The sequence below is a fragment of the Bos taurus genome, chromosome 26, assembly GCF_002263795.3.
Source record: "Bos taurus isolate L1 Dominette 01449 registration number 42190680 breed Hereford chromosome 26, ARS-UCD2.0, whole genome shotgun sequence".
Lineage (NCBI taxonomy): Eukaryota > Metazoa > Chordata > Mammalia > Artiodactyla > Bovidae > Bos > Bos taurus.
In genome coordinates, this window is record NC_037353.1 from 21,254,454 (window position 1) to 21,281,765 (window position 27,312).

General features: G+C 47.1%; 2 protein-coding genes across 9 annotated transcripts in view; one reads left to right on the forward strand and one right to left on the reverse strand.

The window, feature by feature from the left end:
* The window catches only part of PKD2L1 (polycystin 2 like 1, transient receptor potential cation channel), a 76,644-nt gene extending 67,594 nt beyond the window's left edge, over positions 1-9,050 (reverse strand). For 3 of the 8 annotated variants that reach the window (XM_059882019.1, XM_059882011.1, XM_059882012.1), the window contains exons 1-2: positions 8,282-9,050; positions 7,411-7,512 (exon numbers count right to left, since the gene is read on the reverse strand). The gene's annotated coding sequence lies outside the window, so the exon portion shown is untranslated. Of the gene's footprint in view, positions 1-2,982; positions 3,080-7,410; positions 7,513-8,281 lie in introns of all 8 variants that reach the window. The other 5 variants (XM_015460714.3, XM_059882014.1, XM_059882013.1 and 2 more) reach the window with 4 other exon arrangements.
* A 472-nt stretch (positions 9,051-9,522) lies between these two features.
* Positions 9,523-24,732, forward strand: SCD (stearoyl-CoA desaturase). Its single transcript, NM_173959.4, is given in 6 exon segments — positions 9,523-9,693; positions 10,210-10,492; positions 14,360-14,490; positions 15,954-16,159; positions 17,739-17,971; positions 20,660-24,732. Coding segments are annotated over 6 exon segments (1,080 nt in total). The 5' UTR covers positions 9,523-9,666; the 3' UTR covers positions 20,860-24,732.
* The last annotated feature ends 2,580 nt before the right edge of the window (positions 24,733-27,312 follow it).

Genomic DNA, 27,312 nt, shown 5'->3' on the forward strand with positions numbered 1-27,312 from the left:
GCAGGGGAGAGCAGGCCAACCGCCTGTGGAGGCCAGAGGCTGGATCAGCTGGGGAGAGGGTGCCTCATGGGGGCTGGGTTCGGGTAGGGGCCTGCAGGGAACAACAAGGAGGGAGGGAGAGATGCAAAAGAGAGGTGCTGAGGGCATGGAATGGTTAAGGCCTCTAACCTTCCACCTGTAGGACAGAGGGAACATTGATTTGGAATTCTGGAAGACAATGAGACTCCCCTTAGCCACTATACGAAGCAAGCGGGGCACACCTCTCTCTGACCACAAAAGCAAGGCTGGGGCATGCCCTCTCTTCTCCATTCAGCTCAGAACAGAGTCAGGGCAAGAAAGGCTTTCCTTCCAGCTCCGGTATTTGTTATTGGAGGCCCTGGGCCTGTCCTTCTTTCTGCCCACCACAGATGAAATGCTCAGGTATGGGACACCTTCCCTGGCTGGGGTAAGAGCCCTGGTGAAAAGTCAGGCCACCACAGAAACTGCCAGCCTGGCCCCAGTCCCATGATCTGTCCCTGGGTGTCACCTCCCCAGGGTGTCAGTGAGATCACCAGCCTGGACCTGGTCCTAATAAGACCTTTGTCCCCAAGTCTCGCATGCACAGACTGTTAGCCCCTGGTCCCACACTCTTCCCATTAACTGCGCCCAGTAGCATTCACTCTGATCTGCAGACATAGGCCCAGTCCCCAGAGACAGGTAGGAATTACTTGGTAGAGGCGCCAGACCTGCCCCACCCACTGGGGACACACAGCAGCACGTGGCTGTATGTGCGTTCACACAGGTACGCACACACACACACTGCTGTTCTAGGTCTGACAGGGCACAATCTGGGGAAGGAGGGATCCGGCGAGGTAGACCACGCAGTCAAACGGGGAGCTGGCTGGAAAAGTGCCCCAACCTCTCCTCAACTAGGGTCACACAGCACAAGACCTCACACCATCTCTCTGGCCTGGGTCCTTGGAGGAGCGTGTTTCAGGTCCTAATCAGCAGAGTGTCAGTTTTGCGTCTCTCTTCCTCTTCTGAGCCTCTAAACTTGTCAACTGCCCTTCTCCACATCCATCCCAGTGGTACCTTGAGACTCAACACTGCCACCTCCTCCAGGAAGTCTCCCTTGATTCTCCCAAGCTGGTCTGGTATGTGCCTCTCCCTGGAGTCCATAGCACCCTGTGCTAAACACCATCACCCAGAGTTATAAGGATCTCCACTACTATGGTGAGTTGTCCAAGGTCAGAATCTCTTTATAACTTAAGCACTTACCACTGTGCCTGGGACCATGTGGCACTCCATACTCACTGAATGAGAGAGCTGATATATTTATGGAAGTGCAGGGTCTCTACCCCTTGTTTTACTCAATCTCCCCTAGAAGCCAGTGGGTGCCCAGAATACAGACCAGCCTGGTCCCCACTCCTCTGGGCAGGAGCACCGATGCTAGCTCTCCTGGCTGTCTGCTGTCTGTGACTCAGCTTGGACCATGAGACAGGAAGGAGCCCATAGCCCATGAGGGTCCTGCCTCTTGTCTCTGCACAGAGAACAGGCCGGGGACAACCCAAGGCCAGATGTGGGTGCTGACTTCCAGCTGTTCTCCACATTGCCAGGTCCCACGGAAAATCTTGAGGTCAGGAGGGTGATGACAGTCTGTACAGCTCTGGCCTCTTGCCCTGATGTCACAAGGCCATGGGCAGTATGGAAGGACAGTGACGTGGGGCTGGCTAGATCACACCTTGTCTCAATGTGCTTGTTTGAGCAAGCAGACACTTTAATCTCAGGATCTGAGGGGCTGAAGAGAAGCCTTGGGTACCTGTCAGTCATGGGGGAGGAAATGAGTCTAATTACTATCACCATCGGGTAGGACGTTAGGTCAAGGAAATGAATTCTCTCTACTTGTGCGTGTGTGTGCTGTCGTGTGCGACTCTTTGTGACCCCATGGACTGGAGCCCTCCAGGCTCCTCTGTGCATGGGATTCTCCAGGCAAGAATACCGGAGTGGGTTGCCACTGGGTGCCATTTCCTCCTCCAGGGGATCTTCCTGATGCAGGGAATAAACTTGCGTCTCCTGCATCGGCAGGTGGATTCTTTACCATTAGTGCCACCTGGGAAGCCCTTCTCTTATGTACATTCAAAGATTGGCTTAGATCTGTGGGAAAGCAGGAGGAAGAAGGAAGTAAGGAAAAACAGATCGGGGGGATTTGGGGCAGGAGACAGGCCTGAGGTCCCTGAGCACCTATGAGGGTTGCAGCCAGTCCTTCTGTAAACCTAGCCTCCCCAGGTTCAGATATTATCGATGTTACTGGCTTCTCCATACACGGAGCCCCGAGGGCAAAAGGAAGAGATTGTCGAGTGGATTGTCCAGGTCGCATGAAGATCTGTGAACATACTCCCCCACCCCCATTTGACATTTGACTGGGACAGTCACAGATCCTCAAGGGAAGTGTTACCCAAGGACCAGCCCCCACCACTAGGCTGCCACTCCATCTCCCTCTTTCCTTTTGCAGCCTAATGTGCCATGATCCCAGACATGTGTCCTCGAGCCCTGTCTTCCTAAACAACTCAAGGGAAGGGAAAAGGGAGACCCAAACTGTCCAGTACGGGGGCCTTTCTGTGACTCAAGCAAGTATTCATGAGAATCATGTGATTTCCTGGGATACAGGTCACATGTGTACAGAAAGCCACTCACATGGGCCCTCATCCTTTCCCCAAACCCCTGGAAGACCAGAGCTAGGTATTTATTAACTTCCCTCCTATGAGAGAAGTATATGATAACTGAAGACGGCTTGCCTCCATTTTGCAGAGGAGAAACTGAGGGACAAAGCGTTAAAAGAGCAAGTTGGAGATGAAGCTGGGACCAGAGTTGGAAGTGAAAGGAACCGGTTCTGGAATCTTGCTATTTTCCATATTCTTAAGTGTCGGCTTATTTCCCAAACGGGGTTGTCTACTGTGTCACCCCACTGCCTACTACACAAAGGGAAAGAAAGCTGAAACCTACTATGCTGTGATGTGGTCAGCTACAACGCAACAGGGAGCCAGTATCCTAACACCCAGGACGCCAGGGTCTTCAGAACAAGGATTCTGGAGGCTTCACCCTGGATCCAGAAAGCAGAGAGACACTCATAAACCGACTCAATCACTGGCATGCAACGTACAGCCCCTACATTTCAAAACCTTTGCCCTGGCCACGTAGAATCCACAAAGGGACTGTCCTGACAATGTGGCAGCTGGTTCTGTAGCCAAGAATGACTCACAGTCACAGGGGGTGAAAAATGGAAAAGGAACCTTGCCTCACAAGTCTGCTTCTTCCTGAAAGTTTGGGCTTGGGCCACTCTCCCCACCCCAACACCTGAAGGACTCCCCTTCCAGGAGGATCATGGCCTCCTACGGAAGCCTACTGGCCTCCCACTGGGCTGCTTAGCGTGGGACACCCAAAGCCAAGCTTGGAGAGGCCAGGTCACTAAAGATAGGCCTTCACACAAGGGGAAGAGCTGATGCCAGGCTGAGAAGCACCTCTATGTCCCAGAAGTATCTCTCTCTCTCCTGATAGTGACCTGCTTGCCTGTGTGGGGTCATATTCTTTCTTGTCATGTGGGTGGGGAAAATCTTTGCCTTCTCAGCTGTGGGAAGAGGTGGGAAAGTCCTCTGAACTGTCCTCCCTTTTCTTAAGAATCCCTGTAAGTCAGAGGTCAGGTAAATGCAGGAGCACAAGTATAGGGGAGAGTTCAGCTGCCAGCTCCTGAAGGGAAGTAAAATGAGAGAAGAGCAAGGCCACAAAACCTCCTCACCTCTAGCAGAGGTCAAGAAAGGACAGAGGCCAGGTGAAGAGACTCAGCAGTTCTGGCGAGTTCTGCCCGTAGGCTGTCCCTTGCAACTACCTGCAGGCTAGAAATGAACCTCACCCAGTAGTGATCGTCTACTCTGGGTCCAGCCCAGAAACACTCAGGACAGCAAGTCCTGAGTACACATTTGTATCCCAAAGGGGAGCCAGAAAAGTCATAGCTAAGTGGGAACCCAGTCCAGAAATAGGCACAAATATTGAAGCAGCAGACTATTAGGGCCAGCAAACTGTAATTTAAAAAAAAAAAAAAGACATGAGCTTTGGGCTCCTCTTGAGCACAGATCATGCCCAGAATCTCCGAAGTTTCTGCATTTCATAGAACAATTTGCTCTAAATTCCCTTATTCTTTCCCCCCCTCTGCACTTGCTATTAAATATATGTTAATTGTCTCTCCCATCAGAATGTAAACTCCATGAAGGCAAGAATGGGGAGCTTTATCACCAGTGTTTCCAACTCCTAGAACAGAGCCTGCTGTAGAGTAGGGGTTCAATGAATATTTTATTGCCTTCTCACACTACACATTAGTTTTTCCTCTTACTAGACTTCATAAAAAGGAAATCAGTCACTATGTTACTTTTGGTGTCTAGCTTTTGGTGAGCATGTTTTTTTTTAAAGAATCATCCATGTTGTTGCATGTGTTTATAGTTCATTCTTTTCATACACTGTTCATCCATTCTCCTCTTGGAGCAACTTTGGGGATGTTTCCCATTTGAGGCTATAATGTATGAAGCTATAATGAATTTTCTTGTACGAGTCTTTTTGTGGACATATGTTTTCATTTCACTTGAGGACAGTTCCAGGAGTGGAATTACTGGATCTTCGGATGGGAGTATTCAGAATTTTAAGAAACTGCCAAACTGTTTTCAAAGTATTTGTACTGTTTCATGCTTCCACCAGCAACGTTTGAGGGTTTCAGAGATTTCACATGGTCACCAACATTTAGCGTGTTCTCAGCCCTTATAGGGATTCCCTGGTTGCTCAGTGGTAAAGAATCCGCCTGCCAAAGCAGGAGACAAGGGTTTGATCCCTGGGTCTGGAAGATCCTGTGGAGAAGGAAATGACAACCCACTCCAGTATTCTTGCTTGGGAAATCCCATGGACAGAGGACCCTGGTGGGTTGTACTCCATGGATCACAAGGAGTCAGACTCAGCTTAGTTACCAAATGACAACAACAAATTTACTTTATTGTTTATTTACAATAAATTTCCTTATTATGTTTATTTACAACAACATAAATTACTTTATGTTTCTACAGATCTCACTATTCTGGACAGTTCATATATGTGGTATCATGTGGCTCTTTGTTGAGTGGTTTCTTGCCCTTAGCATATTTTCAAGATTCATTTATGTCATGGTATGTACCAGTACTTCATTCTTTTTTTTTAAATCCTGAATAATATTCCTCTATAAAACATTCTGCCTCTTATTTATCCATTAGTCAGTCAATGGGTGTTTAGGTTGTCTCCATTTTTTTTTTTTTTTGGCTGTTATGAATATCTGTATAGACGTTTATCTGTGCACATATATTTTTATTTATCTTGGGGATATACCTGGGAGTGAAATTCTGGACCATATGGTAACTCCATGTTTAATCTTTTGAGGAGCTACCAAACTTTTTCAAAAGTGGCTGCACCATTTTCCATTACCGATAGCAAGGCTTCAATGTACCCATATCCTCACCACTTTTTATGTTTCATTGAATATAGCCATCCTAATGGGCATCAAGTATCTCATCTTGGTTTTGACATGCATTTTGCTAGTGGCTACCAATGCTGAGCAACTTTTCCTATGCTTATAGGTCATTTGCGATTCTTTGGAGCAGTACCTATTTTTAATGGGGTTTTTATTACCGAGTTGTAAGAGTTACTAGTACGTTCTAGATATGAATTCCTTTTCTGATATATGATATGCAAACATTTTCTCCCGTTCTGTGGGTTGTGATTTCACTTTCTGGATAATAAGCCCTGAAGTATAAAAGTTTAATTTTGATGAAGTTCCATTTGTCTATTTTTTTCCTTTGTTGCCTATGCTTTAGGTGTCATATCTAAGACTAGTGCTTTCAGCAATTTTTCATGTGTTTATTGGCTATTTTTATACCTCCTTTTGTGAAATCTTATATCAGTTTTCTGAGTTATCTTTTTATGTGCTGTGATATATGTTCTCATTCACTGTCTTATCCATTTGTTTTCTTAATAGTTCCTTTTGGTATCAGAAAATGTTAACTTTCTTGAGTCTAATTTATCCATTTCCCCACCCCATGGTTCTTGCTTTTTTGTATCCTGTCCAAACAACCTTTGCCTACCTCAAGGTCACAAACATCTTTTCCTCTGTTCTATATAGAAACTTTATAGTTGTAGGTTTACATTTAGCTCTCAAATTAATTTTTTGTGTGTGTGGAATGAGCTAGAGGTTGAGGTTCATTTAACCTATATGGTTATCCAGTTGTCCCAGCAATACTTGTTAAAAGAGACTTTCCCTCTCACATTGTACTGACCTGGGACCATTGTAAAAAGTCAGTTAACATGTGTTGGTGGGTTTCTAAAATTTCTAATTTGTTTCATTGACCTATTTGTCTCTATTTTCCTAATACCACACTCTCTTGAATACTCTAGGCTTATGGTAAGTCCTAATTAAAATATTTTTACTCCTTCAACTTTGTTCTTTTCCTCCAAGATAATTTTTGGCTACTCTTGACCCTTTGCGTTTCCACTTAAATTTTAGAGTCAGCTTGTCTATTTCCTCAAAGAAATCTGTTGGATTTTTATAGGGATTAAATTAATCCATAGATCAACATCAGTCCAGAAACTGCCATGGTACCCGGCACCCCTTTTCACAAAGCAAGATTTATAGGTCCAGTCTTCACCTCCCAAGCATATTTTGTGCTTTCTTATTATGCATTAAAACACCTATCATCTTAATCAATGTATACATGCAATTGAATACAAATATTGATCATATACTTATTTATAACTTCTAATTTGCCACTGACCTAATACTTCTTGATATCAAAGTTCATGCTGGGATTTCCCTGCCAGTACAGTGGTTAAGACTACACTTCCAATGTAGGGGGCACGTCTGATCCCTGGTCAGGGCACTAAGGTCCCTTATGACCGGAAAAAAAAAAAAAAAAAAAGCTCATGCTTTCCTCATAATATTACTCCTACCACATAGCCACATTTCATGGGTTGTGGCAAGCTACTTTTAAAGTAGTGAGAGTTTTAAAGTAGTGAGAGTTTTAAAGTAGTGGGTGACACATTCATAGCCATGTGATATGCCCCAGATGTACTTCAGGGAGGAAGCCCAAGCTAGGGAACCATTCACCTTTTACTATAGGTATCAACAGTGAGATGGGCTCTGGCCATTCCTCTCCTCCCCCAAAACTCTCTCCTTATCCAGACCTTCCATAAACTCCTAGAGATTCCCCCACAGGGTAGCATCTTGTCTTTAGAGAGGAATAAAACATTCCTGATTCTCCATTTATGTCTTGGCAGGCCCCCTTTCCTTTCTCTTGCAGAAAATGAATGACCTAGCACCTAGCTTACATAGTAATGGCAGCATTAAGTGATACCAGCAGTCATACCTACCTGAGTCTAAGTGAGGAGGAGGGCAGTTTCTAGAGAACTCTGATGTTTCAGGCTCATTCCCTGATGAAGTCCAGGGTCTGGAGGAAATAGGCTCAGACATACCTAGTCAGTTAAAGGGAAAGAAATTTGGTCTCAATGGTAGAGCCACTTTTGGCCACAATTGAGGGTACACCCTCAAAGCAACCCTGACTCTTCTGCCTTGAAGAATAGCTCTATAGATGGCAGAGGAATTAAGCCAATTAGACATTGCAGGAGAGCCTGGAGAGGAGCAACACCTGCCCAGACTTCTCTCCCACAAACATGCTGAGGGCTTCTGAGCCGTGATGAGACAGCTGTCTGTATCTAAAAACATCTAGTCTCATTCAAAACTTTTGCACTGGACAGTGAGTCAGGACTGGAATGGAGGTGGATGGTGACCGGCCAGGAGGCTGGCCAGACCCCAAGACCTGTGGCCTTCTAGGGAGCTCCTTAATCATCCTCCCAGGCAATCCCAGGTGCCTCTCTTCCAGAAGCTAGTTGTTGGCACAAAACTCCTCACTTTCTTCTCTTCCCAAATGGATGGTATTTGGGGAGACAGGGGTGTGGTTGGAGCCCGGGAGAATGCACAGCCTGCCTGGTTCCCAGCTTATCCCCATGGTAAGGCTCCCACAGCCCCCGGAAAAGGCAAGACTGTGAGCCACAACAGTGAGGTCAGAACATCTCAGGGACCAGGGATTCTGAGCAGGGATTAAGACCTGGGCTCCATCATTACATTTCTGGACTCAGCTACTAGCTCCATCATTGATTGGCTGCTGTGACCATAAAGCAAGTTATTTAATTTCTCCATAGCTCACTTCTCTCATCTTTTAAAAGGGAATAAATGACTACCTACCTCACAGGGCCACAAGTAAGAATCAAATGAAATGATTCTTGTGGATTGGCTTGCAATACCTTTTGGCTACTCTTGCTGCACTTACAAGTACTTTCTCCTGCTTCTGAGTGAAAGCACGTCTGTCCTTTCTCCACGAAATGGCCTTTCCCAACGAAGGCAATTCCAAAACAACGACCCGACGTTCTAATCTCCAAAACATCCCGCACACCTTCTGTTGGCATGGGCACAGGGACAGCACAGCTCACTGGTGCCTGGCGGTGAACATTTCCTTTCGGCGTGACCATTGGCTGAACCTCTTACGCGCGTGCAGATCTACACATCAGCGCATCTACTTGTGTGTGCGCGGCCTCCAGCTCGCCTGCCGGAGGGGGAGACCCGCAAACCTGTTCAGCAGTCCCGGGTTAGCGCTGCGCCGCTGGTGGGCGGGGCGGGGCCATTGTTCCGCGGCGGACCGAACCGTCCCTCGCCCCCTACCCCGCATCCCCGGCGCGCTCGGCACAGAGGGAGGCGGGGCTTGGCCGGGAGCGCGGCCCCGGGCCCGGGTTTGAGGACACGTCTCCCCTCCTACGCGTCTAGACGAGCGGGAAGGCTGGGGTGGAGTTGTGTGGAGTGGTCGCCCTCGTGGTTTCCCCACTCTTTCCCAGGAAACTTCCCCAGTGCCCATCCATTTGCGAATTGCCCGGGGCCAGTCCTGGGCTGGCACGCATCCCCGCGCCACTCCCCGACTGGGTCCTCTCCCTCTCCCCCAGCGCCTCAGAGGCGGCAGGGTGCCCGGTAGAGGCCCAGCGGCCGATGTAAGAGAAGCCGAGGAGAAAGGGAGGGGAGGGGTAGTGAGGAGCTCGCGGCAGAGGGAACAGCAGATTGCGCCGAGCCAATGGCAACGGCAGGACGAGGTGGCACCAAATTCCCTTCGGCCAATGACGCGCCAGAGTCTACAGAAGCCCATTAGCATTTCCCCAGGGGCAGGGGCAGAGGCAGGGGCTGCGGCGGCCAAGCCGCGGTGTGTGTGCAGCATCCAGTTCTTGCTTCTTCGGCCCCCAGCACGCCTCGGCGCTCTGTCTCCTCCCCTCTCCCGCCCATGCGGATCTCCCACGGTGAACCAACTCTGCGCACTTTGCCCCTTGTTGGCAACGAATAAAAGAGGTCTGAGGAAATACGGGACACAGTCACCCCCTGCCAGCGCTAGCCTTTAAATCCCCAGCACAGCAGGTCGGGTCCGGACACCGGTCCAGCGCGCACCGTGCAGCGGAAGGTCCCGAGCGCAGCGCTGCGGATCCCCACGCAAAAGCAGGCTCAGGAACTAGTCTACACTCAGTTTGGACTGCCCCGAACTCCGCTCCGCAGTCTCAGCCCCGAGAAAGTGATCCCAGTGTCTGAGAGCCCAGATGCCGGCCCACTTGCTGCAAGAGGAGGTGAGAGCTTCCGAGTAATGGCCCCCAGACCCCGGGTTCGCGGGCGCTGGTGGGGCTTCTGGGCGACTCACTGGAGAAGAGTTGAGATCACCGCGGGAGAACATAGCCGTCTTTTGCGAGTTGTGCTGCCTTCAGTTTGTTGGGAATGGGGATTGTAATTTGCAAACTTAGATCTCCAACTTTCGTTTCTTAAACTTTAAAGAGAAACCTGGTCCTGCCGGTAGCCTTCTGTATGTAGGTATGCGGGCTTTCCTTTGTGTGCTCGTTGGGGTGCGAGTGTTTCACTCCTCTTTCTTATCTCCCCTTCACCTTGAGGTTTCACCTCCTCTCCCCAGTCTCTGCATAGTTCCTGGGCACTTCCCTGTCTTCCGCCTTCCCTCAGGTAACCTGGGTATTGGTACCGGGTCTATGCCTATCCCCCGCCCTTCCCCCAGCTTGACTAGGGAGTGAAGCGGTCCCTACTACCTCCACGTGTCCTCTCCTCTCTCTTGACCCTCCACTTCCTCTCCCTTCCAGATCTCTAGCTCCTACACAACCACCACCACCATCACAGCACCTCCTTCCAGGGTCCTGCAGAATGGAGGGGGCAAATTGGAGAAGACTCCCCTATACTTGGAAGAAGACATCCGCCCTGAAATGAGAGATGACATCTATGACCCAACTTACCAGGATAAGGAGGGCCCAAAGCCCAAGCTTGAGTATGTTTGGAGAAACATCATCCTCATGTCTCTGTTACACTTGGGAGCCCTATATGGGATCACATTGATCCCCACCTGCAAGATATACACCTATATCTGGGGTAAGAAGTTCCCATGTCCTCCTGACCCAGTACCCCAGGTTCTCTCCACTCTTTTAGTTAAGTAAGATCTTACATAGAGTACAAACACCAGCCCCTCCAGGCTGAGGTTTTCCCAGCCATTTCTCTTTGGTGTCCTGAGAGGCTGGATGGCCTGGGAACAGAGCCTAGGGGGGTTGGGATGCAGGAGCGTCCACTCTGGGGGATCTTTTAATTTTGGTGTTGGGGCTGGAGCCCTGAGACCATGGGCCTCAGGTTTTGAAATGAGCAGAACTATGCCAGAGAGTCAGCTTTTTCTGAAAGAGGTTTTCTGTTTTAATTCTTTTGCTTGACTGCTTGTCCCAGCCCTGCCAGCCAAGAAAGAATCAAGGTCCCTACCTGGGAGGCATGGGGACGTTGGACTAGATGAGTGACTTTAGAGGGCTTAAGCTGAGTCTAGTCATGGGTTAATGAGAACAACGGCTCAGGAGGAGAGTTAGTAGTAGGGGAACAGAGTGGTGGTCATGCACAAACTTATTTTGCCCTGACCCTTGGCCCTTTCCGGCTCCTTGGTTACAAAACAGATGAAGAAGCCTCCTGTGTAACCTAGTTTACACAGATTGATCTGTGACTCCATGTAGGTCTCGACTGTACATGCCACTCGACAAAATGTTCTTAGAATGAAATAAGGTTCAAGAAGTGTTCCATGTCCCATTCCACACCCATCCCGCTCCAGCCGTTCTCTCCCAGGCCCGGGCAGCCCTGGCCTTCAGACTGCTGCAGTGAGGGGGACAGTCCCCAGTGTATCCCTGACCTGCCTGCCCTTAGCTCAGCTCTTTCAGGAATCCATGGGCTTGGGCTGATAGCAGGGCCCTGCCGCCTGCACACGCACATGCGCTCTGCGGGCATTCCTACCTCTGCCACTATGAGTCTGGCTTGGGAAGGGGAAAACAGAGAACCCTAAAGACCAGGGATCGGAGGGTGGGGCACATCAGCACTCTCTGAGAGGGGCAGGCCAGAACTCCCCCTCCAGAAAGCAACTGTAGGTCTTCCAGAGCAGTCTTGGGTGTGGGGTGCTTGCAGACAGCTGCACTCTTGGAGGGGAGTTACATAGAAGGGCTGGCGGGCCAAGTTTCAGCCAAGTCCTCCAGAACCTCTTTGGTCTAAAGGTGGTGAATCTGGTCTGTGGAGCTTTTGGGAGGAATCCTCTTGGTAATCCATGGACAGAAATGCAGCTGGGTAGATCCCCTCTCTCAGTTTTTCAAGGAACACACTGGGGACAATAGTACTTTTTTTTAAGATTAGAAAGATAGTGCTTTTTTACACGTGTTTAATTGCTGGGGCCAGCCAGGCACCGATGAAATCGTTTCATCTGCAGACCAGGAACGGCTCTTATTTTTGAGGGGAGGGGGACATCTGTTCTCTAGTCCTTCTGAGAACCCAGCAGAACTTGAGTTCTGGAATTTCAATTCAAATTGAGGAATCAGGAGCAGGACAGGGAATCCCCAGGGAGACTTTGGACTCCTTTCTCCACCCCTTCTCCCCAGTAGAGAAGTCTTCACCAGGTGTTTGGTGAAAGTGTTTGATCACCTGCAAGCCCCTTCCATCCCCAAGAGTCCCTGAAAGCCTCGTAAAGTCCTGAGCTTGACCAGATGCTGCTGCTCACTGCTTTCCCTCGGCTGCTGGCGCAGGGAGCAGAATGCTATCGGCAAACCAGGGCTGTGCCCACTACCTTTTAGGTGCCCTGCCCATGGGTGTGTGCTGTGCCTTTGGACAGAGAAATGTGCCACATGGAGACTGGATGGTGACTTTTGTATCCTGTCCCTGGGCGCTGTGGTGGATGGCTTAGCTGATGGAATGACTGGTTTGATGTGGGGATATCAGAACTCTTGTCTTAAGGAACAAAAGGGGGGTAGGGGGAGGGTCAGAGGGTCCTCAGAGTTCAGGAGCTTCGCTTTACCTTTTCTTGTTTTATCCCTAAGAATGGTGTTAAATTAGCAAATGCTTGTGATTCCAGCATTTCTCATGACTGAGCAGTGTTGGTGTCTCAGAACAGCCTTGAGGGAAGGGCTGAAGAGATATCTCTGGCTACACTGAGGGACCATGGGGCAAACTTCTCCAGTCTCTTTCTTGGGACTAAATCTGAGGTTTTGCTTAACCACCAGTATAATAGAGAATGAGTTTCCAACTGACCCAAAGCCTTCTAGTAGATAGGCTTAGAGGTGCTGATAGAAAAAGGCACCAGAGCGTTTGAGTGCTTTTTCCAATTCCTCTGTTAATGCAGCGATCTTAGGTACTTTTCTGAGTCAACTTGCCAGGGTCTTCTGTGGCATGAAACAACCCTAGGAGCTTCTTTGCTTCTGAGCTGAGTGCTTCTTCTTTTGTGCCCAAAGACCTTTTCCTTTACCCTTGGTGACTGGTGGGCTGTGGCTCAACTGTCATCTATCCAGGTGTAGATGCAGACAGATATGGCCTCTGAAAGGTTATTACCACATGCCCGGGGTCCAGCAAGTCACCTAGGGCCCCAACCCCGTCCAGAGGGCTATGAGTAGAGGAAGTCTCACGGGGACAGACTCTGGCTCCATGGCTCTCCTCCTGTTGTGTAGGAGAAATTGGATAGGGTAGAGGAAGATGGGTTGGGTGGGAGCTTGTTTAGGAAACTGGTATCTGTGGCTGGAGAACACAGAACGATTTGTTACAATGTACAGTGTCTCCAACTGCAACTAAGTTCAGTGGCCACTGAGAATCTATTGTTTCTAGCCGCTTCCCTAGGAATGAAACATTGTCAATAGTCACTGCTCTACCAAGGCCTCAGCCCCTGCCTCCCTAGAGCTATTGAGCAGAGGAAGGTGGGTGGCTGTTGGGTTGCCCAGCAACCCACCTCCCAGTTAGAGACTCTATTTGGCGCCTGGAACCTGCAGACCTCCAGGAAGGTGAGGCATGACAGTGTTGGGCAACTTTGAGCCTGTCCTGCCGTTATCTAGAATTAGCCTTGCCAGCTGGAGTATGCGCTAGCAGAGGGATATGGCAAAGGCAAGACATATCTGGCAAGACATATGCCACAGAATCGTGGGCATATCTTGGGGAGGTGGATGGTATACATCCTTGTGGCAGACTTCTGGAACACGAACCACTTAGTTGAGACAAAAATCTAGTTTCAAGACATGGCTCCATTTCCTAGCCATGTGACTACAGATAAACACTTAACTTTGCTGAGCATTTGTTTTTTCAGCCGCAAAGCGAGGGATATTAAACCCCTTTCAAGATATCTAGTGAATCAGAAAACATAAAATCCTTGGCGAAGCTTAAGACACTGCAGCTATGACTGATGTGCAGGGTGAATTTCCCCCTCCTGTGGCCACATTGTCTGCTAAAAGGTTTTTGGACCACTTGGTAAATAGTTATAGTTCTGAGCCCCCTTAATGTCCCCTAGAACCCAGGAACCCTCAAATGGGTCAGTACCCAGACTCTACTGTCTGTTAAATATTTTAATACCACCCTTGCCCATGGGTCTTAAGCACTGCTGTAGTGGTCTGTGGTCCTTAAACTGTTGAAGAAGGTTAGCAGAAGGTCAGAGGGGATGGGACTTGGGAGAATATCCCTCATGACTGAGAATGCCAAGTGGCCGGGGGGTAAGAGGCCTCTTCTCTCTCTTGCCTTTCTGAAGTTCCCTGGGACTCCTAAGCTTATTCCAGCTCCAAGGTTAGATGATGAGAGAGGATGATACTTTTCAAGTGATTAAAATCAAAGGAGCCTAAGAGATCAAGGTATCCCTGGAGTTCAGGGGAAAGCAGATCCTCACTGGGAGCCTACACACACTCTGGCCTGAGGAAAACATCATGCAAACGCTTTCCCAGGTTCGTGACTGCCTGCCCTGTCTTATCCTGGCAGTGTTATTCTACTATCTGATGGGTGCCCTGGGCATCACAGCAGGGGCCCATCGCCTGTGGAGTCACCGAACCTACAAAGCTCGGCTGCCTCTGCGGGTCTTCCTGATCATTGGCAACACCATGGCGTTCCAGGTAAGAAGCCAGCTGTGCTCAGCTCTTTTTCTCCTCACTCTTGATCGATGAGCCGGTGGCGGAATGGAGGCGATCAGTGCCTGGAGAGGGACAGCACCTGGACAGCCACTTCACTTTCCTCTCTCCTTGTGGTTAAGTTCCGGTTCAGTCCCGAAGTCCATAAAACATAAGGATACTTCTGAGTGACTGGCAGAGGCAAGTAGGAGATAAAGAGGAAATACTGTCAGTGTGTAGGGTCATTTTTGAACCTCTGTTATCACCCAGTCTGGCTGTTGTGGTCTTTCATAAGTGCATAAGGCAAGAGCTGAGCCTGGCTTCATGGGCAGACATTGGACAAAACATTCACAACTCTGGGTGGATGTCTTCTAACCCTCTATCACAATGGGGTTGAAGTTAATGTTTCACAGATTCTTCTTTGAAACTCTGTTGTTTTCAGGTAAGACGATCAAACACTTTTATAGTGCTGTCCATATGTCTGGCACTATTCTAAGCGCTTGACATAGATTGCCTCATTAAACCCTCACAACAGTCGTAGGAGGTAGGTATTATTGTTATCCCCATTTCACAGATGGGGAAATTGTGTCACTGAGGGTTTAGGCAGACCAACATTATGGTCCTTTTAATGGGTTACCAGGCTGCCTAAGTCAAGTGTTGAGGTTTGTTGAAGCAGAAAGTTTTTAGCAGAGATAGAATGAAGGGGACTGGAGAAAGAGAACTCATAGTTATTAAGCAGTAGCAAAGGGCAAAAGATAGCATGTAGTGAGGGGCCTAGCTTGGAACAAGAGGAAAACACAAGGAAGCCCAGTTAGTCTCCTTCTCCATGGCAATATCCCACGATTGCATAATCATCTCTGCCATATGCCTTAATGCCTCAAGGGCTCCTGATATTGTACCCACGGGGCAAAACAAGGAAGCGAGATTGGCACTGTATGGGATAGAAAGAGTCCCAGAGGCCATTTGGGAATGTGGTCATATCGTGATTTATCTGTCTGGCTTTTTCAAGTTGTGTGAGTTATCTCTTGCCAAGGCATCAGAATGGAACTGCCCACAGCTTCATCCATTGACCAGGATGCTAAGACACAAGGTTGCCTGCCTCCTGTTATCCACGCTCAGGGATTAGGCACCCCACACCCCATTTCTTGCTTGAAGAATTGCAGTGTTCCCTCCTAATGAAACTCTGAGCCCTGTACAATCTTCCTGCATTCCACTCACCACATAACCCTCGAGAAGCAGCCAGCCCTGTTCATGTGGTCCTGAGACTTGAAGTTGCTTTTCCACTTATGCTTCAGCAGCAAGTTTAAGGAAAGGAGGCAACTCCATGACTTCTCCTTTGGAGCACCAACTCCTAGGTATTTTGTGAGGTTGGGCTGAGAGCTGTGGGCTCTGGAAGACACCTGGCAATTGGAATTCCCCTGAGAGGGTGTCTTTCCACAGGCCTTCATTCCTCTTCTCTGTTCCTCTAGAATGACGTTTTTGAATGGTCCCGAGATCACCGTGCCCACCACAAGTTTTCAGAAACGGATGCCGACCCCCACAATTCCCGACGTGGCTTTTTCTTCTCTCACGTGGGTTGGCTGCTTGTGCGCAAACACCCAGCTGTCAAAGAAAAGGGTTCCACGCTAAATTTATCCGACCTAAGAGCCGAGAAGCTGGTGATGTTCCAGAGGAGGTGAGTGACATGATGATGGAGCTGGGGACCTGGCATTAGGGGACCCCCTTTTTTCTCCTAGGACTTGTCAACATGAGCTGAGAAATTTACTTGGTTTCTATATCTCAAATTACAATTTAAAACCCTAATTTTTAATAGCCCATGAGCCCAGAGCCATAGACTGTTGTTTCTTTTTCTCTGAACTACCTAAGCCAATTAAATTCAACAAATGTTTGTTGACCTAGGACGGTCATGGATACAAAGCCAAATGTGTCATAGTCCTTACCTTCAAGGAGTTCATAGCTTACTGGGGAGTGGAAGGATAAGCCAAGTGTCCAAATACCTATGATACATGGCAAAATATTTTCCATAGCGAGGAGAGGCACAAAAGGGAGGGAGACTGTAGAGTGGGGAACATCAGGGAAGGGCTTATGAAGAAAGTAGCTTTGGAATCCACTGATGGATGGCACAGGGCAGGTGGGTGGGGGGACAGTGCAAACAGAAAGAAAGAGCTGAAGCATACTCCTGCAACAGAGTCCTTTTGCTTGAAATACAGGGTGTGGTAGGAAAAAAGACTAGCAGCAGAGACTGATGCCATTGTTATGGAGTCTTACAAGCAGACAAGGTGTAATTCAACCCAAGCAATAGGAAACCATGGCAAGGTTTTTGAGCCAGAAGGTGGCATGGTTGGAGGTGTGCTTTAGAACGGTACCTCTGGGGTGGATGAGAGAAGGCATTGAACTAAAGAGGTGGGGAAGTCTTGGGTTTCTGTGCAGGGAAGTGGTGGTAGGAATGGAGAGGAGTTGAAGGCAGCAGGGCTTACTAATGATACCAGAGTAGCAGACTTAACTGCTGAAGGTGTCTAGGAAATCAGTTCCCTGGTAATGTTGATGCTTGCTGTACCTTTGGGAGGAGGAAGAATGGAACAGGGCCTCCAGAGGGACAGATCTGCTGGCATCTAGGACATTTGGGGTGCCTCTCTGAGGGCGAAGAAGAGGAAGGATGAGAAAGATTCCTGGCTAGCAGGAGATGAAGGCAACATACTAAACAAAAGTCCTGGGGACTTCCCTGGTGGTCCAGTGGTTAAGACTCCACACGTGCACGAGGCACAGGTTGGATCTCTGGTCCAGGAACTAAGATCCCCTTGTGCCACCTGGTGTGGCCAAAAAAAAAATAAAAGATTGACTTAAACATAGATTCTGCGAAGAGCACTGCTGAAAGAGAAAGGAAGCCCAAAGGCAGAACAGAAAAACCCGGGAAGGAGAACTCAGTCTGTAATTTGGACCCTGTCTATTTCCCTGAAGTAGTAAAAGAGAGCAATGGATTTAGAGTCAGGAGATGAAACATTCCAGTCCTTGCTCCACCACTTCCTGGTAGTGTGACCCTAGAAAAGTCATTTAACCCCTCATTACCTCATCTCAGAAGTATGATAATAACACTGTATTCTCAGAAAATTTCCTTGCCCATTCGCTCTTGTTCTGTTGCCTGCCACACTGTGCTCTCAGTGTAGAAAGGGACAGCCCCGCCCTGTGAGAGTGGAAAATCAGGTAGGTCTCAGCGTCCCCTCTCCACTCACTGAGCCTGTGATCTCTCAATGCAGGTACTACAAACCTGGTGTCCTGTTGTTGTGCTTCATCCTGCCCACACTCGTGCCATGGTATCTGTGGGATGAAACGTTTCAAAACAGCCTGTTTTTTGCCACCTTATTCCGTTATGCCCTTGGGCTCAACGTCACCTGGCTGGTGAATAGTGCTGCCCATATGTATGGATACCGCCCTTATGACAAGACCATCAACCCCCGAGAGAATATTCTGGTTTCCCTGGGAGCTGCGGGTAAGTCAGCAGTCCACAGCAAGACCACGTCTAGTGGTCTGCTGCTTAGGGTATTAGGTTACGTGCCAGAAAAACTAGATTTACCTGTTTTATGACCCCTCTCCATATGTCATTCCACTATAAAACTAAGGGACAGTATTAGAAAACCCTTGAAAGTTAAGCAACAAGTCCTATGTAAAGAGAAAAGGGTGAAAAATGACAATGCCTTTAATTCCAGGTTTAAGAGCAAGCCACAAATGCTATGTATGATGAACCCCTTTGGGCTGTTCTCTTCCCAGTCATCTCTGATCTGGGTGGTAGTCTTGCTTGGGGCAGGGAATGCATAAATAGAAGAGTAGGGTCATCTGGGTGGCCAGAAAGCCTAGTATTTTACATTTAGTTGTGATATACAGAACAAATACTTGTCATTTAACTCACTAAGCTTCTCTTTTATCACCTTCCTGTATTCAGAGGGGCAATATTTGAAGTGTATTACATGCCTTACTACCTGGTGATGCCAGTATGAAGGACATCAAAGCAACTGTTGGTGGCCCTTTATCACCACCTACCACTCTCTTCTCTTATCCTTTATTTTTCTCTCTTCTGTTTCTCTGCTGTGCTGGGAACACTCCCTCCCCACAGTGTGACTTAGGAAACTACCATAAAGCACTCACTCACTGACCTAATGCTGACTATTCAGGAATTTATTTCTACCATTCCTGTTCTAATAGCCAGACAGTAGGGTTCTGCCATCTGTCTCCATTTTCTTTTTCTTTTTTTTTGGTCTGTCACTCTTTTCAGCTAAATATAGACCTTGACTAAGGCCTGGAATTAGGTTTCCTTAGGCAGACCCCACGGCCTCTTCCAGTGATCAGGGCCTCTGGTCATCCAGCACAGATAGGCAACCTCCCTGCTCCACACATATACATGTGCCATGGCCTAGCCGTCACTCAGTTCTCTTTAAAACCTTCCTTTATACTCTCAACCCTGACCATCTTTGTCTTTTTTATTATTCTCTGTACTAAAGACATCTTTTTCATTCCTTTTTAATTTTCATGCATCTTTCCCTCCTTCCAGACACCGTGTACTGTTTACATGTTCTTACTCTGAACCATGTTTGAAATCAATCACATTATAGGCTATTTTCATAGAAAACCAGTGAATGTCATGGAAGGTTTCTGGAATGAGATCAGTCCTGTACTGCAAACAGATCTGTTGTGAGCTTCCCCTATTCAGAGTGGCTGTCAGTATGTCACTTACCATTCGTTCCTTCATCCCTGTTGCTCCCTGTTTATCACCTCACCCTTTGTTCTCTGGTCGCCTGTTTCCCCTGCTTGCCTGCCATTCTAATCTTGTTCTTCTTGAATTACCTCCCCACCCCCAGTCACATGCTCATCTTCTCTCTGCCAGAGCTAACCTCCCTGCTTGAGCCTCTCTTGGCTCTATCTTGCTGTTCCAGTTACAGAGTCTCATCCTTCTTTTGCCCACTAACCTTCCTCCGCTTTCTTTCCTCTCTTGGCACCGTGTGTGTGTCTGATTGTTTTAAATCTGATAAGTGTGGGCCTAGCTAGTGCTTAGACAGAGCCTAGTTGCAAAGTCATTTATGGAAATTAGCGATCTTCCATCAGTACCTTTAGCCTTGGGGTTATCCTACCCTCCTACTCAGTTCTCATTGAATAAACTGATGAGCCACACTGTGAACAAACCTTGAGATGGTGCCCTGGATGGTGTTATTCCCGTCACAGGACTTCCTTCCTTGTTGGTTATTAATGTCACTATTACTGTACTGGGGCTCTTTCATCTTCAAAGGGTTCAGTACACTCTTTTATTAGCTATTCTTTACCCCAGCCTCATAAGGGTATTGTTATTGAATGTGGTTCACAAAGAAGAGCCTGCCTAGGACTGGAGAACTCTGTCTATGGAGTTTCCACAGCTTGACTCATTACAGAAATTATTCTGAATCTAGAATTTCTTTGATTTTCCTCTGTCCAGCAAAGTGAACTGCTCGTTTCAGAATTTTAGAGGCTGGAAGGAATACCTAAGCTTTTTGATTCTTATTCCCTCAGAGAGCTTCTGTTTTATCAGCATCACCCCAGGGTGAAAGCTCAAAGAATTAGGAGCCAAAACAGTCCACTCTGAACCAGTAGAGGCAAGGAAACTTAGGCCCCTGGGCTAGGCCTCCTTTCTTCTGACTTTTGACTGTGTCGCCCAGTTCTCTTGGTACCTTCAACCCTTGGAGAGAGTGCCCATGCGGTGGGGGAAAGTGTGCTTCTTTGCTCATCTTTGTAAGAAACCCAGTAAAAGTTCTTCATTCTGGACTCTGTCCGCTCTAACACATGCACATATGCACAGAGCCTTTAGGGTCTTATACAAATATGTAGTGAGGCTCTGGGGTTTTCTAGTCTAAACCCCATTCCTACTGATAGCAGTTTCTCTCAAATCATCTTATTTTCTCAGAGAAACTGCCAGCCCTTCTCCCACAAAGGTTCCCAGAGAGCCATGGTGACCAGGTTCTCCCCAGTCATTTCTTAAGATGCCTCTGAGGGGATCTATTTGGTTCAGAGTTTAAAAGACTAGCTGCATTCATTCATTCAACAGCAACAGGTTTCTACTAGGTGTGAGGCATTCTGCTAGGGAACCAGAGTGCCAAGATCAAGAATCCAGCAATCCACAGTATAGCTGCTTAACTTTTCTCTGCTTTTGTTCCAGGTGAGGGCTTCCACAACTACCACCACACCTTTCCTTATGACTACTCAGCCAGTGAGTACCGCTGGCACATCAACTTTACCACGTTCTTCATTGATTGCATGGCTGCCATCGGTCTGGCTTATGACCGGAAGAAAGTATCCAAGGCTGCCATCTTGGCCAGGATAAAAAGAACTGGAGAGGAAAGCTACAAGAGTGGCTGAATTTGTGGTCCCTTGGGTTCCTTTTCCAAAAGCCATCTGGGCAGAGGTTTAATGTTCTGTTTATTAACTACTGAATAATGCTACCAGGATGCTAAAGATGACGTTAACCCATTACAGTACAGTATTCTTTAAAATTTTCTTTTTAAATTGAAAGCCAACAACTCTGCCTTTATGATGCTAAGCTCATGTTCTTATTTCTTCTCCTATCTTCTTTCTCTTCTGTTCCCATTATCCTTCCCTTTGTTTTGTCCCTGTCACCTTCCTTTCTCCTTCTCCTCATTGCCCCCCAGGCAAGCAGGTGGTCAGTCATTGGTGGGTTTCCAGCTTCCAAAGCCTAGACAACCCTGCTGTAGTCTCAAACTAGTGGTCTTTGCCCCGGCTGACCCTTTCCTTGAGCTGTCTGAGCTTTAAGGTGGATGGCTCAAGCTAGAGATATGACAGAATCTTCTGGGAAGGGCCTTGATGATCTTCAGCCCAGACTTTTGCTAAATGAAATGGAAAAATAACTTTATTTTGGCACCAAACTGAAAAAACAGGTCAATTGTCAGGGGAGAGAGTCAGCATGCATGGTGTGATTGATAAATAGGATGAGTTGAAGTGGGAAACAAGGCAGGAAGCTCCTGCTGTGATCAGACACCCCTGTCTGCCCATCACCCAGTATGCTCCCTTTCTCTCCTGACTCTGGGAAATATCTGTGGAGCAGGGCAGTCCTAAAACTCAAAAGCAAATCTCAATGTCCTGATATACTTTAGGCTTAGGATAAAGAAGAAGCATTTAGTTTGTGGTAAAAGTGGTCTCTGCTGCAGACGAATTGTTTTCTTTCTTTCACAACAGGAAGATTTCTTATTCTAGATAACAAGAAATCTTGAGGTTGGTTATTTCCAGAATTGCTGATTCCAGCAGCTCAGGAAATTGTCAAAATTCTTTCATCTTTCTACTCTGCCATCTTGGGGATATTGGTCAGCTCCCCTCATAGTAAGAAGATGGCTACAGCATTTTGAGACTTCAAAAAGAGATACATTGGTGGTATGGTGGTGAGCATAGCTGCCTCCCAAAAAAGAAAGAATTTTAGGAGCCAGAGTTGGGTCAAACATAAAGCTATATATACATGGGTACTTTGGTTGGAATATTAAAGTAATTCTCTTAGAGTATTTCCCTCTGAAAGAGAGGGGGCTTGAAGAAGAGGAAGAATTAGCCAGGTTGCCTCCTTTCCTCTCGCTGCTGGACAGGAGATGGAGAGGTTGAGGGGCAGGGTCTGTAGGCAGTTCCTAAGAGATAGGGTTACAAAAGAAAGGCTCTGAGATCACATTGCTGGGGGATTCAGAAGGTTACTGAGTAAGTTGTTGGGTGTCCTGATATAGAAGCTGGTTATACAAACAAGTTAGATGTTGGGTTCATTTCATTAATTCCACTTTCTCCTTGGATTGAGAAAGCATTAGAAGGCTTCTCCCCACGGTGTTGAACCCTTTCACTCATTCCTTCTATTACCTTCTAGCGGAAAATACAGGACTGGCTGGGGGATGGGGTAGGAATCTCTCAACTACCCTATCAATTCTTGGCTCTGCCATCTTTGTCCACTTTCTCCTGCTGGTTTTATCTCCTTGACGTTTCCTTCTTTTTCTGGACAGGCAAGCCTCTTCTGTGTGTATTCAGAGGCAGTGATGGCTACTGCGGTCCAAGTCGTTCCCTCTCTTACTGACAGAATGGTCAGGGTCACTGAACCACTGTTTCTCTTTACAAAGTTGAGCAAGCTGCCACTTTCACTTGGCCTCCAGAGTCTCCATCTATATCCTTGTGCTCCTTACCACACTGATGACTCCAGACAAGGCTGGCAAAGCCTGCTAGAAACATCCTGGGCACAGGCATTCGCACTCATGAGGCACGGCCAAGCCGAATGCTCATGTTGTGCCAGAGCCAGCCATGGAGCAAAAGAGGATTTGTTTTTAGTCTCCTCTGTCTGGGTCAGAACCAGAGAGCATGCTGGATGCCCCCGGCTTACTGGATAAGCTGCCTACCCTGAGTCAGTGCTCCCAGCGGACAGTGCGAGGCTTGCAGAAGCAGGGGGTGCCTAGCCTTCACTGGGAAGCACAAGAAGCAAAGGCAGGTTCCAAAGTGCCTCACTCAGAAGGTGGCCCCAGCCCCCTGGAGGGAGCCAGGGTGTACCGCAAGACCTTGACTGAGGCTTAGGATGTGAGATGCCATGAACTTTGCTGAACAGTGTCTCTGTTCAGCAAACTAACCAGCATTCCCCACAACACAGTCTAGGGCAGACGATAGTATAGAGGAGTGTTGGAAGAACCTTGGGTCCCTTTGTCCCTGTAACCTCAGTTGTCTAGGCAGAAACCTGGCTTTATTCTATTTAAAGGTTGAAAATATACAATACCAAATGCTCTGCCACTGTTGAGCTCCAAGGATGGAAAGGAGGAGAACATTTCTTCCTGTATTAATTGGATAGATGGAGGCTACAGAGCTTAGGCTAAACTAAAGGCATCCTTGTCTTTTGAGTTGTTCCTCTCAGTAGGAAAAAAAAAAAATCTAATGGAAGATCACTGTAGATTAGATCCTCTGACCAAGCACCTACCGCTTGGAAATGCCTGTGGGGTAGTTTTAATTCCACAGGTCATCAGATGCATGCTTTACAACTGATGATCAAAACCAACTTATCTTTCTATTCTAATTGTGTTCCGTGGATCTGATCTATACCATGACCCTACACAAGGCTGGATGGTGTCCTTGGGCCCAGGGTACTTGTACTTGTGTAGGTGGGGGTTGTCTACTGAGTAAGGAATACTGTTTTTAAGGTTCTAAAGCTAAATTCAAATGATGCATTAATGACCCAAAAACTCAGATCTGATGGTGTCTGAATTTCTAACAGTCCTTGCTTTGTGGGTATGCTGACAACTTATCTGGATGCCTTACATCTTTTCTAAACAGTGTTGCCTCTGAACGTGCTCTGCTCCCTCCCTGCTCCCTCTTTGGAGCCCCTTTGCACCCCAGAGCCTGCAGAAGTGGCTGGTATAAAAGGGGGCCTGGCTAGAGAATGATCAGTGTAGCTGTTTGCAGGATTCCTTTCTGGGCTTCATTTTGGAAACTTTGCTTAGGGCTATTTTTCTTAATTGCCCACATTTGATGGAGGGTAGAAGGAATTTTGAATGTATTTGATTTATTATTATTATTTTTTTTTTTTTAGATTAAAGGATGGTTGTAGCATTTAAAATGGAAATTTTTCCTCCTGGTTAGCTAGTATCCTGAGTGTATTCTCTGTAAGTGTAGCTCAAATGGGTCATCATGAAAAGTTCAAGAAAGCTCGATGTCAAAGTTATATGGGTGGTTAAGGCCAGGGCCTGTCCTACCACTGTGCCACTGACTTGCTATGTGACCCTGGGCAAGTCATTTAACTATAATGTGCCTCAGTTTTCCTTCTGTTAAAATGGGATAATAATACTGACCTACCTCAAAGGGCAGTTTTGAGGCATGACTAATGCTTTTTATAAAGCATCTTGGAATTCTCTTAAGTTCTGAGTATTTTTATAGTAGCAGTATCCACCATGAAGTGTGTCCACCACGAGCCACGTGTCCTGGATGCCGTCAGGAATCTATATGGTTCTCTCTGAGAGATGGAATAAATGCATCAGATAAAGGGTGGATAACTAGCCGGACAAAATCTGAGAATGCATAAACTCATTGCCATGGAAACATACACAGGATACCTTTTCCTTAATTGGGTGGGATTTTTCCCTTTTTATGTGGGATAGTAGTTATTTGTGACCTAAGAATAATTTTGGAATAATTTCTATTAATATCAACTCCAAAGCTAGTTGTACTGATCTGAGATTGTGTTTGTTCATAATAAAAGTGAATCTGATTGCCCTGTGTCTGAGCTTTTTTGGATGTGATTCAGTCTCTTCACCACCCTGTTTATGTCCTGTTCCTGTACCTTTAAGAGTGAAAAAGAAGTAGAAACTGCAATGGTTGACTCATACCCCAGTAACCTGCCCTGCCCTCCTGCCCTTCTAGGGGTAACTTTAGGTTAAACTCAGCCTTGGCAGCAGGAATCCAGGAGTCTGCTGCCATTAGATAAAACATGTTAACACCCAGCAAGCACTTTGGGTCTGGGGAAATACCAGGTCTCCTGTGTGTCCAAGGTCACAGGAGCCCAAAATAGAAAAACAGAGAGGAAGGGAGCAGCAGGAGACACGCTTTGGAAAGCAGTTTTGTACCTGGCAAGCCAGGTTGGGCCATCCAAGTCATTCATCTGAAATGGAAACAAAAACGTGGTCCCTCAGGGGAATAAAGCTTCCTGAAAATGCTGATTAACAGCAGCAGGAAGACAGGAAAAAAATTCAAGGAAAAGCTTGTAAATTCCTGGAATAGAAAGGGCTTCATGATCATTAGGGGAAAAGGTTTTTAGCTTTTACTACCTTATCTGAGACTGAAGAAGGAAATGGCAACCCGCTCCAGTATTCTTGCCTGAAAAATCCCATGGACAGAGTAGCCTGGCAGGCTACAGTCCATAGGGTCACAAGAGTTGAACATGTCTTAGTGACTAAACCACCACCACCACCACCTTATCTGAGAATCTGAGTGGAAAAAAGAAGGACATTTTATGGTTTGAGAGATCTTCATTTTCCAACAGGAGCTACCTGGTCAATGGCTGGGCTTCTAAACATTCACCAGAACCAACCTCCCTCACTTCTTAATGTAAAGTTAACCTCACCTTGGACAAGAAGCAAGATTCTCTCTGATTCTGAGCATCCAACATCAAGTGTATATTCATTGAGGTCTTGCCAGACCTTAATAAGTTGATGGTACACTTTCTTAATCAATATCTGGCTTTCCACCCCTTTCCCTCTATTTTGTTTGAAAGGTTTGGGTTGGACATTCTTTCCTGTTGCTCTATAATTGCCCTATTCCTTCCAAGTCTTACCTTTGTCTTGGAGACAGAGACACCAGCCACATGTAAAAATGGCAGTTGCTATAAACTAAAGCCTACCTAGAATGATATATTTGTGATACCAGATGAGATCAGATCAGATCAGTCGCTTAGTCGTGTCCGACTCTTTGCGACCTCATGAATCGCAGCACGCCAGGCCTCCCTGTCCATCACCAACTCCTGGAGTTCACCCAGACTCACGTCCATTGAGTCAGTGATGCCATCCAGCCATCTCATCCTCTGTCGTCCCCTTCTCCTCTTGCCCTCAATCCCCCCCAGCATCAGAGTCTTTTCTAATGAGTCAACTCTTCGCATGAGGTGGCCAAAGTACTGGAGTTTCAGCTTTAGCATCATTCCTTCCAAAGAAATCCCAGGGCTGATCTCCTTCAGAATGGACTGGTTGGATCTCCTTGCAGTCCAAGGGACTCTCAAGAGTCTTCTCCAACACCACACTTCAAAGGCATCAATTCTTCGGCACTCAGCCTTCTTCACAGTCCAACTCTCACATCCATACATGACCACAGGAAAAACCATAGCCTTGACTAGACGAACCTTTGTTGGCAAAGTAATGTCTGTGCTTTTGAATATGCTATCTAGGTTGGTCATAACTTTCCTTCCAGGGAGTAAGCGTCTTTTAATTTCATGGCTGCAATCACCATCTGTAGTGATTTTGGAACCCAGAAAAATAAAGTCTGACACTGTTTCCACTGTTTCCCCATCTATTTGCCATGAAGTGATGGGACCGGATGCCATGATCTTCGTTTTCTGAATGTTGAGCTTTAAGCCAACTTTTTCACTCTCCTCTTTCACTTTCATCAAGAGGCTTTTGAGTTCCTCTTCACTTTCTGCCATAAGGGTGGTGTCATCTGCATATCTGAGGTTATTGATATTTCTCCCGGCAATCTTGATTCCAGCCTGTGTTTCTTCCAGTCCAGCGTTTCTCATGATGTACTCTGCATATAAGTTAAATAAGCAGGGTGACAATATACAGCCTTGACGAACTCCTTTTCCTATTTGGAACCAGTCTGTTGTTCCATGTCCAGATCTAACTGTTGCTTCCTGACCTGCATACAAATTTCTCAAGAGGCAGGTCAGGTGGTCTGGTATTCCCATCTCTTTCAGAATTTCCCACAGTTTATTGTGCTCCACACAGTCAAAGGCTTTGGCATAGTTAATAAAGCAGAAATAGATGCTTTTCTGGAACTCTCTTGCTTTTTCCATGATCCAGCGGATGTTGGCAATTTGATCTCTGGTTCCTCTGCCTTTTCTAAAACCAGCTTGAACATCAGGAAGTTCATGGTTCACATATTGCTGAAGCCTGGCTTGGAGAATTTTGAGCATTACTTTACTAGCATGTGAGATGAGTGCAATTGTGTGGTAGTTTGAGCATTCTTTGGCATTGCCTTTCTTTGGGATTGAAATGAAAACTGACCTTTTCCAGTCCTGTGGCCACTGCTGAGTTTTCCAAATTTGCTGGCATATTGAGTGCAGCACTTTCACAGCATCATCTTTCAGGATTT